The 14549-nt window shown below is 39.5% G+C and overlaps 1 protein-coding gene across 1 annotated transcript; it reads right to left on the bottom strand.

The window, feature by feature from the left end:
* Positions 1–3491: 3491 nt before the first annotated feature.
* On the bottom strand, positions 3492–6346 carry LOC140127397 (beta-1,3-galactosyl-O-glycosyl-glycoprotein beta-1,6-N-acetylglucosaminyltransferase 3-like). The gene has a single exon (XM_072148035.1). It carries the CDS (start codon positions 6153–6155, stop codon positions 4833–4835), a length of 1323 nt encoding a protein of 440 aa, XP_072004136.1. The 5' UTR covers positions 6156–6346; the 3' UTR covers positions 3492–4832.
* Between the last annotated feature and the right edge of the window lie 8203 nt (positions 6347–14549).

Genomic DNA, 14549 nt, shown 5'->3' with positions numbered 1-14549 from the left:
TGTTGGGGGTTAAAATGCTCACCCCCAGCCCCAGATAAATTCTTTGAGGGGTCTAGTTTCCTAAATGGTGACATCTTTGGGAGTTTTCTATTATACTGTTACTTCAGGGGCTCTTCCACTACACTGTGGTACCACAAAACACTTGCAGTCAAATTGGCCTTCCAAAAACCCAATGGTACAAACTCTGTTCTGGACATCGCTGTACGACTAAAGAGCAGTTGACTTCCACATGTCTGGTATTACCGTACTCGGAAGAAGCAGGGCAAAAATTTTGGGATGTATATTTACCTCAAATGCCTTCTGAATGTGTCCATTTTAGGGCTAAATGAAAATAATCTTATTCAAAAATTGAAATTTCAAAATTTTCAATCCATTTTTGTTTGCTTCCAGAGAAAGATTTAAAGTTTTAACAGACTTCTCAAATACTGATTTGAATAGTTTGAGATGTTAGGTTCATAAAATGGTGTTACTTGTGGGGGTATATAGCACATAAGCCTTTATAGAGCATTTCCAAATTGAATTGGTCACAAAAAATTTAGCATTTTTCAAATCTCTTGAAAATCTGAGAAGTTGCTACTAAAACTTGAAACCTTCTCAGATCCATAAAAAATGGAAATGTAAAACAAATTATGGAAATAAAAATAAGACCAATGGCAAAAGGTTTCTACAAAAAAAAATTTGTGGTGTGACTTTTTGTCTAAAAAGTATAACATTTGAAATTTGAAAATTGTCATTTTTTAAAATTTTTTTCCTAAATTATTGAATTTTTACCCCCCAAAAAAGAAACTGATCACCAAAATGACAATACTAAAATAAACTACAATATCTCAAGAGAAAACAATCTCAAAATCACAAGGATATCTTAAAGTGTTGAAAAGCTATTACCACAGGAAGAGAAACTGGTCAAATTTTAAGAAAAAGGTCTGAGCATTAACTTAAAAACAGGCTGCGTCATTAAGGAGTTAAGGGGACATTCACCGTAATACGCCCATATGTAACTAATTGCAACACAAGCACATGTTAGGTGGTTGCATAGCAACCGCACCAAACGCAATAGTATTATATACACGGCGAAGAATCGTCAGGTCTCCTCAATTGTCAGGGGCCATGATTGTCCGCATCAGTGGCACTCACCTGAATCAGCGCCATAAGTTGGTAGTAACCCGATCGTTGCTTGAGCTACAAGCTGCGGGACTATGTGGATCTGATGACCGCGCTTGTCAGGTCATGTGCCACTGCAGATAACGCGAGACTATCTCTCGTGTCGGAGTGGCCATCTTTGTGTGGGGAAAACCAGATCTAAGCCAATACATTAGTGGGCTCACAAAGGTAAGTGTCAAAAAACGTGTCTACATATGGGTCACTTTAAGGTGAACTGTATCTCCCGGAACACACAAACCAGTGACCATGGTACCATAACTCCTTTGCACTCAATAACACGAGCGCGTTGTCATGGGAACCAAATGGAGTCTCGTCAACCTTCTTGGACCTCCTGTACTGTAACCATTGCACATGACACTACCAATTGATACAGAAAGTATATTGGAAAGTTGTTTAACTTTTTTAATACAAACAATAACATTAATTTGCTGAAATGAGAATATTCCTTTAATGTGGATATTTTTCCTTTAACACCTTAACAATATGTGATGCATCTGTGCATCATGTGACAGTGAAGGGTGTATTGAGACCTGTGATCAGTGTTGCCAACGATAGCAGGTGTTATCCTTTTAAGTGCCTCCATTAAACATACTGCGCCCCCTGTTACTTTAATGGAGGGCACCAAAATGCATTTTTTGGCAATTTCACTGTATTTGGAATTTGTTTTCCATTCTTCTGAGTGCAAAATATGGAATATAAAATACTGTTACTAGGAAGTACCTATTCTACACAGAAAATAAGCCATCACACAGCTTCATACACTGAAAAAGTCAATCAGTGGCAAGGGGTTAATTTGGATTAAATTTTATATTTTAAAGTTGAAATACTTTAGCAGTGCTATATATCTTTCTAAAACTGCCGTTGTGATACATGTTTTTTTTCTGCATCCCTGATTTGCGGGTTTTTAGGTATAGAACTAAGGATGGGGTCAGTTGTACTTTTTGCACCTAAAAAGTCTGAAATCTGAACTTAAAAGTTTGCAAAACAAAGAAAGCATCTGTATTGGAAAAAAATGCAACAACTACTATCACCGGCAAACTTCTTAAGACCTTGGCATAGTTGCAAAAATGCACCTAAAAAGTAAAATTTTTTTTTTAAAACTCACAAAAAGAAGAGAAAAAAACAGTTCAAAATAAAGATATATGTCCCCCAAAGAGTGAAAAATGTAAAGGGGTCTGAATACTTTCCATACCCTTAGTACATTGTTGGGGTATATTTTTTACTGAAAGTCACTGAGCTACAAATTGACTCAACTCTACAGAATAGGGGCTATATGTCTTGTTGATGGGGTGCCCGCCACTATGACATGAACGGTTCAAAAATAAGGGATGCTCTTGTACCTTATTTTTTATGTGTAAGTAAAATAAAGTACCCAATAAAGCTGTAAAAGCTGGGAACATTTATAATTACTTATAGATCCAGGAACTTTGATTATGGTATTTTTATTATATTTGTAATCCACTTTCTTTTTCATTTCAAAATCAACTATGCTAAGTAGCAGAAAGAGTGCAAGGCATTACCAGAGCACGACCGTGGTGTAGCTTCACAGGATGTTGCACTGGAGCACTTCTCCCTTCCACTGTATGACATGACTTCAGGCAGAGGAAAGGGGGAAGTGCCGAGGAAACAGGGGAAGGGGAAGACAGTATAACATCCTGTTAATATGCAGTTCTTCTGGCTCATTAGAATAATTTTAAAAGTTGATTTTAGAAGGAAGGAGGCCATGGATAACAAATATAAGAAGATTACCACAGTCCATTACCGCACATCCACATGTTGCCATAAAGTATTACGTTTCTGTGACATGTTGAAGCTGAAGAAAGCCTCAACTGGTTCCAGAGAAAAATTGAAATGCCTGCTGTGATTGTGCCCTGTTTGTCCCTGGCCTGACACTATAAATGGGCATCAGTAAGAGCCACAATTACAGGGGAAAGAAAACCCTATCAGGACTGTATTGACTTGCAGAACTGTGCCGCTTCTGATAAGACTAGAAGAACCTGCTACACCAGGAAGCACACATTATTAACATTATCTCTGGAGACATCCAAACTATGTCCCTCAGCATATTGCATGTTCCTGTTCTAGTAATAATCCTGCAATATCTGAGAATACAAGCAAAAATAATATTGGGCTTTTATGTTCTATAATAGAAAATTACAAATAAAATTCTTTTATGGAACAGCTCCATAGAAAAGGATATTTGCTAATGATTATTAGATTATTACAATGTAAAACCAGATTTGATGCTTAATTCATAAAAATCCCTTTTTAATGCAGTTTTTTTTATTAAGTAACTTTTTATTCAAAGAAAATTTTTCATTACATACAGTCAAAAGGAAGGCAGAACGAGTTATTCATACAAAGGCTGGTAATAATATACCTATAGCTTGTTTTTTATTAGTGTTAAGTGAGTATTGGTTTGTGCTCAAAGATTTAGCCTTTTGCCGGTGTCTGATACTTCTCGAGTTTGTCTAAATCGAACTTGATACCATTCTCGTTTCACATATATAAACTGATGTATACTGCATATTTTCACATTGCACTATTTTTTAGCAGCCCAGCACATGCCCCCCAGATTTAGTTACTATTTTTTGGCATGTAGATTTCACATCTTTTATGTTTGTCTATAAAATGGAATCATTAACTCATTTTTCAGAATGAGACATCGTTAAAAAGACACGTGATTCTTGTCTTCATTGTGAAATGTTCTATATACAGTAGCAATATTCTTTGTTATTTCCTTGTCTATTCAGTCATCATGGGAACAATTTCTTTCCCAGCATAGTAGGAATTTATCAAGGATTTGTCCTAACATCCTTGTGTTGTTTTATAACTTGGGAGTGTTTTTATGAGGAGAATAATTTCCAGATAACATTATTTTGACCTCTTCATGCAACAGAATTAGTGATCAAAGTTTACAAAGGCAGCATTCCATGAAGAAGTGCAGGCTTCATCTTCCCATTTATATTTATATAAAAGTTAACTGTCCAGGGACACTGAAGCTTCCCCTTACATAGGAAAGCTTGGCTGAGTGTGCATGTTGTCTGAAGGGCGAGAGAGGAGCAGGTTACTGCTGTCTCTGACTTGTTAGTCTGAGAATGGCTACAGAAAGTAAGTGCTCAATCCTTCTTAACTCCTATATCTTTAGTTGTGCTAGAAACAAAAGGCCCCATAAATACAGTGAAACCTCATTATCAGAGGGTGTGGTCCCCTGGAGGGGTTTCATGGTATTAGACAACACCTTATGTCACATATAATGAAACTGCTTTATATAGGAAAGCTTGAATAAAACATGAACAAGACTACACTTATAGGAAAAACATTTAATAAAGATATTGAATCACAATACTTATAATAAATATAACACATGAATTACAATATGACTTTCCATACTCCAAAGGGACCATTCAAAGTACAAAACAAAATGTAAGATCTTGTAGTATGTCTTCATGAATAAATAATGTATGTGAGAGTCACCCAAGATTACACATGAGGACTAAATGGTACAAATAAGGTGCAATATTTGTCTCTCTAATACAGGTATATGATATACGTAGCATTTCTCTTCTTTCTTGCAGCAAACAGGGAAATAAGCACTTATTCACTCTTTTTGTTAGATAGTTTGTCTGATATGTACTGAAATAGAAATTTAAATATTGAAATTCTCGAAATTACATATACAAAACAGTTCTATGTCTTAAGTATTCCTCTAAGCAATATATAGCAACATCATCGACTTCTGGATCAAACTTGTTTGCCAACAAATGATGCTGCTTCAGTATCCAGCTCAGATCTCCTGTACCATATACACATACAGCCCTTCTATGGATTCCTGTGCATGGAGGGTAGGGGGCTCCTTTATTTACTTCTCCTTCATCATATGACCACTTTACCATTCTAGCCAATGAATTCATGTCTGACATTTGATATTTGTTATTATAAGGAGAGGACCCTGGAACGCCAGGCATTCGGTTTAATGTGGCCCAGAGATGTTCATCAGGACTATAGGTATCTTTTGCCCAGTCTATAAGATTTTGTGCCTGTGGGTCTTTAAATATGTATTCTACAAAGTCACGGGACACCACAATATAGGCATTTCCAGTAAACATGGGACTTGTTATTGGTGGAGGTGATTTTTTAGTCTTGGTCTCTGAAATATGATCCCCGACTTCATAACGGTGTTCCCAACGTTTCCTTTTAAATTCTGTTGGCGACTCAGATTCCATAGTGTTTTTTCCATTTAATGTTTTCAGAACTCTCACAATCTCAGCATTAGTCTTCAATGGAAAGTCTGTCCCACAAGTATTTAGCAAGTATCTCCATTGCACTTTGCTTTGCAGCAAATCTTCCATGCAGTTGAAGTCAGCCTGTACTCTGGACCATGAGGCATAGACCACTTTAACCAATTTAGATGCCACAAACACATTATCAAAGCACGAAGCAATGGCCCTTACTGCAGCCTTGAACTGTTCTGTAGACTTTTCATCCACATGGACACAATAAATATTTTGAGGGGCATAAATAGCTCTTAAAAGACGCTCAAACATATCAATTTTTGTATGAACTACCATGGAATAAGCAATCGGAAAGTTCTCTTCCTCCTTGCTCATTGGAAGAGTGACATACTTTCTGACTTTTTTAAAGTTTGTGCAGTCAGAAGTTATGTTCACAAAATCTTTCTCATTTAAGGGGATGAATTTTCCCTTTGATGCAGCATTGGTTTCTAGCCCCTGTTTTATTGCATCAGAATCCCCGCTTATAATCTTTGAACAGTTGAGCTCACCTTGTGCTTGGGGTCTTAACCTGAGAAAGCCATAAAGTTCACGTCTACAATATTGCTTCCTCGCATTGTCCACTGGATTTTGAAGGTCTTCAATGGTGCAGGGATTAAACATGTGTTTTATCAAAATTGTGCCAGACAATGTTAAAAGTGCCAAAAAAAGAAGCCTATGAAAGTGAAAATATCTAAACCGCTTGTGGTTACACAGGAACATTTCCAAGAATCGCAGAAGATGAGCTTTGAAAAATTGCAGTACCTGTTCTTCAGTTAAAGCATTGGTAAAACTGGTTTTGCAAGTAATTGTCAAATCTGAAGAAGGAGTAAAGTAAGCAATGTTCACCCACTCGTGTCCAGATGCTCAAAGCATCAGCTTACTGATTATCTAAGTGTAAAAGTAATTTGCTCTAAGCCTTTATATATCGTGTGCGGTTGCCCAATATGTGAATGTGTCATTGATGCATAATGATTACTCTACACGTTCTTCAAACACTGCTTACATGTTCCCTCCCACATGTATCTGATGCATTCAGAATACTCTACTCTAGTCTTTATCTTCAATAAAAGGCACAAGTACAATATATGGAAAGACTCTGAACAATGTACCAAATTAGCAATGTACCACATTTTTTTTATATATTACGATATTGTAAATATACCATGTTAAAAACCGCTGTTAAATATACGTTTTTTTCATTATGGCAAATTTACTAATGTTACTTATGGAAGTTTTTGAAATTTTTACTTAAATTTACTCTTGTGTCCTAATGAGTCCCATCTGCATACTCCTTTTACTTCTATGGCCATTTTGGGACAACTATGTCCTACTGCCCCATAAAAGTGAATGTAGTTCAGGTGGAGCATATTCACTAATGCTACATTTGTATAAGACACTCCAAAGGTCTTGCAAGCTCCTGTTCTTGTGATCATCGGGGGTCCCAGTCATGACCCTAGCTATCAGACAACTCTATGCTATTCTATTTAAATGTCTTTTCTGGGAAAGCAGAAAACTTTAGTTATGGTGATGTTATAGATGCAGCAAATCCCATATCCTGCTTCTGCTACCTCTACCTAGATTGGCAAAAACTCTGATTTAGGACGCATTTACACAAACCTATATCCGCGTGGCAGACATGCGTTTGGCGCCATGGAGAGGAGGATCCCTCCCCTCTCTGTGTATGCGTGTGGCACCATACCGCTCTGTGCGCCCATTGCCGGCCTATAGGGAACTTATATCTGTCCCCCAACGGTTGTGTGAATACAGCCTTAAACTGTTAGGTGCCACAGTCAATAGTATGTGCAGAAGGACAGGTGGAAGGGATTCCATGTCTGCTGTATAGCCCAAGGTCTGCTCGAGGCAAGACCCATTACGATGACTGGCAGTGTAACATTAACAGGCATAATATACTGTAAACCATTAGCATTGCAGTGTGCTATTGAAGTGATCAACTATCCTAATGTTCAAGTCTAAGTTAGGCAAAGTTCACATCTTGGTAAGGAAACACATCAGTGGTCAACCCATGATCACAGACCATGCAAAGTCCTGCGTCAAAGGCAGACCACACTGCTGGGGTCGGGGTTCCCTGCATCATTATGATATAAGTCCCAATTTAATTGCTGCTAAACACCAGCACTGGTGCTGTAATAGACAAAGGACTCTTCATAGTCCATGATCACAGGTTAATCATGGACAGTGTGAAATAGCCTTTAAGTCTTCAGTACAGGTGCAAGTCTTTCCAGTGACTATACAGAGGTGAGGTAAAATGAAAAAAATGCACCTGTGTTTGACAATCTCTCTACACTTACATCAACAACTAATAAAAGTAACGGCTCATGGCATATTCAAATTTGACAGGCATTGAAGAACCAAAATATATATAGTTAGTAAGGGGTTAACAAATTATGCAAACATTTTTTTAAATAGATCAGCTTCTGAACAACACAGAAGTAACACTGTACTTTGTTCTTTAATTCACTGCAGGATAATTTAACGTTTAACCTCTTAGTGGCCATATTATTTACACTCTTTGTGCTGACTGTGTGTCATGCATGATTGTTCTGTTAATCATATAGTTGTGTTTCCTATTATTTTACTTATTTACTACTGGATTTTGAGACTAAAATCAGATCAAATAGTTAGAATAAATATGTTATTTACATAACACAGATTTGTAATTAATTTCCCATCTTATACAAAAATCCTAATTAATTTACCGACTAAAGCCCCTGCAGTAGTGGATTATAATATAGGCAGTTTGGGGGGCCCAGTCTTCCAGGGGACCCATAACCACCCAAACTAACCACTGAATTTAATACTGTGAAGGACTTTCACCAATTAAATCCTCATACATCTGTTCCTGCTCTCCATACACATGTACATTTCAAGACCTTTGAAGGTCCTTCAAAGGCCCTGAAATCACAGATTGAAAGCAAATAGAAGGGTTACATCTTCCATTCCCCCAAGAAGCTTGATTACAGTACCATATGTAGGAAGTACATAGTCCCCCTGAGTCCCTGGGTTTAAGGGGGTTACCATGTATTCATTCTTTGTAAGACATGCCTGACTTTCTGCATGCAAATAAATCTAGATCAGAAATTGGTGTCCCTATTCTTACCAGTGGTTGTCAATTTTGCTCATTCAACCTGTAGATGTTGATTTCAAAATACCTTCAATAATAGGAATTATATTTCACATATAAATTGTGTCTGGTTTTCATTCATCATTTTCCAACTGAAATTTCTTCATTAAAGGGGTATTCCAGGAATCAGCATAATACATATACAAATGGGTCCTTAAAATATAAGCTTATATGTAATTAGTTGTGATTTAAAATTTTGCTTCCGTTAGCAAAAAAATGCTGATGACATAGACTGTAATGAAGGATTAAAATGCTACTGGCCCTTTAATCAGTCCGTTAATTTCCTCCGTGCGGTCCGTTGCGGAGCAGACACAGAGCAGAAGATGACCACTGGTCACATGTCCTGCACCTGCCTGGACAGGTCATGTGATCACCACTACAGTTTGGCTGTAGTCGGTTGGTTGCAGTGCATCCAGTATGACCAGTGTTGTGTGGCAGTTACACATCATTACTATGGTAACAGAGCAAGAAAACCTGTTACATCATAATTGGGAGCAGAGCATAAGAGGGAGGAGGAGTTACTGAGAACTAAAGGATCTTGGGACTTGTAGTCCCAGTGGCGGCCATCTTGGTGATAACTTTAGAGAGGCCATAAAATTTTGTGAATCATAAAATCAAACTATTTAAGCTCCATTTTGTGCGCAGTTAGTCTAAGGGTTTATTCACAAATCCCTTTTTTTAGTATGCTATCCATGATTTTCACAGTTAGCATATTGGTCCTTTATTTCCTATGTGTTTGTTCAGTCAGGTATTCTGGGTATCCAGGTGTAATGTCTTCTAATTAATCATCACCATCAGTTCATTTTTGCGGACGGGAAAAAAAAGAAACAACGGACGCAATATGGACGTGAAAAAAAACAGATGCAGATACAAAATATAAGAACTAAACTGATTCATAGTTAGCAGATGTGCAACGGACATCCCTGTGTGAGTAAACTATAAGTCTGGGAACACATGTAGAGAACTTGCTGCAGGTCAACTGCAGCCGAAATCAGCTAACTCATAGCAATTTACATTAGCAGTGGATACTAATCCCCTTCACATGCTGGGACTTGTATATACAGTCCCTCTATGACAACTATATACAGCCCCTCTATAATTACTAACAATATACAGACTCCTATTATAACTGTATACAGGCAGTCCCCGGGTTACATACAAGATAGGGACTGTAGGTTTGTTCTTAAGTTGAATTTGTATGTAAGTCGAAACTGTATATTTTATCATTGTAGTTCCCGACAATTTTTTTTTTTGCCCCAGTGACAATTGGAGTTTCAAATTTTTTTGCTGTAATAGGACCAAGAATTATCAATAAAGCTTCATTGCAGACAATTTTAAGCTGATTATTGCAGTCTGGGACTATTTTAAAGCATCCAGAGAGCTTCACCAGAGGTCACAGTGGGCAGAGGGGTCTGTCTGTAACTATGGGTTGTCTGTAAGTCGGGTGTCCTTAAGTAGGGGACCGCCTGTATAGTACTAGCTAAAATAATAAAATTGTACTTAGCTTCCATCATTCCCCTGATGCGCTCCAACCTCTTTTCCTTCCCTCACGGTGTCAGGATAGTGGATATTGGAGGTGTACCAAGATGGCAGCGCTGTGACGTCGCGCCCCGGCGGCGCAGCGTGTCTGCCATCTTTGTTCCCTCGCTCTAACCCCCCTATAATCCAGCCCTGTCTATCTGCAGAGTTCAATCTTTGCAGTGAGAACTCAGCTGTCTCCAAGGGTGAAAGGAAAGCCATTGTATGGCTATTTTATTCTGTAGTTGGAACTGTTGCACATGTTTCTTAAAGATATTCCAGTTAATGAACAATGTGCATTTCCGGGTCCGTTTTAGACAAACTGTGGCCCAGGGCAAAGTAAACGATGGAATACCTAAAATATTTAGCAGCGGGGGTTGTTTATCTTAAGTTTTTTTTTATCTGGGAGGGTTGTGCTTGCTTGATTTATCTTAGACCGATATATCAGAAGAATATTAGTTTATGAATGTTGTTTCTTTCTTTCTTTCTTTCTTTCCTTCTAATTATATATCTCCTGCCAGGTGTGCACCACCAAAGTTACGTATGTTTTAATCTTAGGGGAGAGGGAAAGTGTAGGAGAAGTGGCAGTAAAATGTAACTTTTATTAATTATAATTAAAATTAAAAGTAGAAAATAGTTGTGAACGAATTTTAACAAATAGGAAAAGTTGAAGGGATGTTTTCCCCTTCCATGCAGAGACTGACCCCTATAAATTGACTTGCATGGATTCCCTTAAATTGAGGTATTTATTTGAGGGTATCGTGATCCAACTTCGAGGATATTATTAATGGTGTGATATCCAGTGTTGATTGTGTTTATACTTTGTTCCTCATTCACAGTGTAACAATGTTGCGACTTGTTAGTTTCACAGCCTCTTATTGTGGATACTTAGTCTGTTATTTTGCAACAGTGTTTGTTATAAACCAGGCTTGCACAGACTATTGTCCTGCACACACCACCGTGTATGACAGTTGCAGCGTCTGATGTTATATTAGTGTGGCATCGATCCCAAATGTTTTAGGAACGATGTTCACTCAGCTAGTTTTGCTGCTCTGCTACTGCTGTGTCCCTAAAGACAGTCAGTGTAGCAGGGAATTACTGCATTGATGTGTTAATGAACCAGCAGCACTATCTCACTCTTTCTGTAAGTGTCAGATCGCTGTGTAAGATCTCGGCTGTTTCTCTCCTGCTGCTCTATATCATTATCTGTCACTGGGATCACTATTTCTGTGAGTGTCAGGTCACTGTGTATGATTCCAGCTTAACTATTTCTCTCCTGCTGCTCCTATATTTTAGTCTAACACTGGATTGTCTCACTGCATTTCCCTCTTAGCATATGTAGAACTTTCCCTAGTAATACCCTACGGCCGTTTCGCCGCCATGTTGCGGCTTCATCTGGGGGTCGACAACCAAAACCCACATATTTTACGCAAAGTGCCGATGCGACAATTTAAGCAGTAACTTATTACTCCCTGCGCTGTCACATGTGTAAATTGTATAGGCACCTGAGGACACCAATACAGTAGAAAGAAGGAGAAGAAGTTTGGATTATCATTGTAGCTTCCTTCTAGTGTCCTGGGCTTCCTGGGACTGCAAGAGGCCTTGAGTCCTGTCTGGTGAACTCTGCGTGGGGGTGATGGTGCAGGTGCCCATAGAGAGGGCTCTGAGTGCCACCTCTGGCACCCGTGCCATAGCCATACCAAGTTAATACTAAAAATATGTGTGTGAAGCCTGATTGCTAATGTAATTGTTGTATGGGTGTAGTGTATATGCTGGACCTAAATAAACATGTACCCTGTAAATTTGTTTTTGCCCTAAGCCATGGCTATTGTTCCACCCCTTACTACACCCCCACACCATATAATTTCCCCCTAAGTGCCTTCATCTGCCCCTCACATTGTGTTCCCTCAGCTCCCAGTAACATTGTAGTCCTTCTGATACTGTTCCACCAGCTCCCCCTCATATAGTATGAAAGCCCTCTCACAGCACCTCCCACATATATTATGGCTGCAGAAGCTGACTCACTTATTGTACCCCCCTCTTACTGTGCCCCCAAGCAGCTTCCCCTCTTATTGTGCCTACCCCCAGTAGCTCCCCCTGTTATTGTACAGCCCCAAAAGCTCCCCCTACTATTTTGATCTGCAACGTCCCTGCCAATGCGCATGGCAGAGGAGTAGTTGCGAATAAGCCCTTTTACTATCCAGTACATATAGAGGTAATTGATCAGTGGTAGATACTGCCTAGATAGGCAAGGGTTAAGCTGATCTGACTGTTAATGTTATCATGCAATGATTTGCCTCAATGCAACTGGAGTGTGATTGGAGGAGGAGACCACCTGACCAGGGATTAACTAGTCAGGGGAGGAGTTAGAACAGAGTGAGTTGAGACCCAGCTTCTGACTGAGAAGCACCACCTCAGAGCACACAGGCCTCCTAGGCCTCATCAACTACACACAGAGTGACACAGGACAAACAGGACAAAGCTGCAGCTTCCAGCATTGGACACAGCTACATCCCTGCCTGCCCCTGCATCCAGGCTGGTGACCCAACTCCTGAGGTTCCTTATCCAAGATCACTCCAGTACTGCACTTGTACAGAATCGTTTGGCGTGTTGGTACCATTGGTTCTAATAAAGAACTGTAAGTTACTTTTATGCACAACATTGCCTCCGTCTGGTCCCTGCTACTGCTGTATCACCATCAAGGGCGCCCCATCTATCTACCAGGGACACACACTACAGACTCTAAGGGCTGCCCCAGGGAGAATCAGTACCACAGCCTCTCCCTCTATATCATTTCTTGCATACACCACCCGCTGGAGACCAGCCAGGCTGTGGGACAGCCCTCCGGTCCCCATACCAAGCACCGTGACACTATCGTGCCTAGGCCGCAACCGCCAGCCACTCCGGTATTCCGGGCCCCGGCTGCCTCTAGGCCCTAAGAAAAGGCTAGGCCCTGGTGGGGGATGTTGCAGATCCCCAGCAGCTCCTCTTCTTATAGTGCCCCCCAGCAGCTCCCCTTCTTTTACTGTCCTTAGCAGTTTCCCCTCTTATAATGCCCTACTAGTAGTTCCCCCTCTTATAGTGCTCCCCCAGCATCTGTCCCTCTTATTTTATCACCCAGCAACTCCAACTCTTAAAATGCCCCCCTCCTTTTATTTTGACCCTCCCAACAGCTCCCACTTATTGTCCCCCCTAGCAGCTCCCCCTTTTATTATGTCCCCCACAGCAGCTCTCCCTCTTACTGTTCCCCCACAGCCAATCCCCTCTAATTCCCCCAGTAGTTTCCCCTCTTGTTGTGTCCCCACAGTTAAAATAACAAACACATTCACTAACCTTTCCCCTAAAGCAGCTATTCTCAACTTCTACCGTAGCAGTGAAGCTGGCGGGCAGGGCTGACATCATCACCTGCTGCCTGACGGCTTTTCTACATACACCGGAACCAGAGGAACAGTGATAGTGGAGGAGGCTGTCGACTCTCTGCATTATCACTGTAATCAGCTCTAAAAAACACGCTAAGAAATTGATATGGTTGAGGTTTTGCTAGTTAGACATTTATATTGGCCCAGTGGCGTAACTAGGAGAGGCAGGGCCCCTTAGCAGATTTCTGCATGGGCCCCCTTCCACTTAAAAAATATTCATACATACACACACGTTTATACACTTAAACACATAACATTCTACAATCACTTTTATATGCTCTTACACACATATGTATACATATACACTCATATGCACACATTTATGTACTCATACATTTATACACTAATACATACAGTATATACAAACTCATACATACATACATGTATATACATACAGTATATAGGCATCACATTTGCATACATGCTGTTTTTATACATACATATAGCATACATACATCATATTCTTTTACATGCAGTATAAAAACACCATATACACACATAACACATATACATACAGCATACACACATACATACAGTATATACAGCAGATACGCACATACACCATATGCATATAAATATATATATTTATATGCATGTGTCTACATACTGCATATAACCACACATACAGTATATACAGCATATACACATACACACAGTATTTATAGCATTTACACACATACTGTGTATACATGCAGTATATACACATACATACGTTATATACTGTACAGCATACATACATACAGCACATACACACATACATACACACATACATACAGCACATACACACATATATGCCGAATATACTGTACAGCACATAGGCACATACATACACACATACAGCATATACTGTACAGCACATACACACATACATACAGCACATACACACATACATACAGCACATACACACATACATACATCTAACTACAAATTCATATGTACGGACTTACATGCATCTTTTGCAGACCGGCTGCTGCGCAGTGGGGTGGGTCTGTTCAGAGGCTGGCTGTGGCATAATGCCAGCGGGTAGCTGTGTCT

The sequence above is a fragment of the Engystomops pustulosus genome, chromosome 4 (genome assembly GCF_040894005.1).
Source record: "Engystomops pustulosus chromosome 4, aEngPut4.maternal, whole genome shotgun sequence".
NCBI lineage: Eukaryota > Metazoa > Chordata > Amphibia > Anura > Leptodactylidae > Engystomops > Engystomops pustulosus.
The sequence above is the reverse complement of the archived record's forward strand: the minus strand, read 5'-3'. Positions and strand labels throughout refer to the sequence as shown.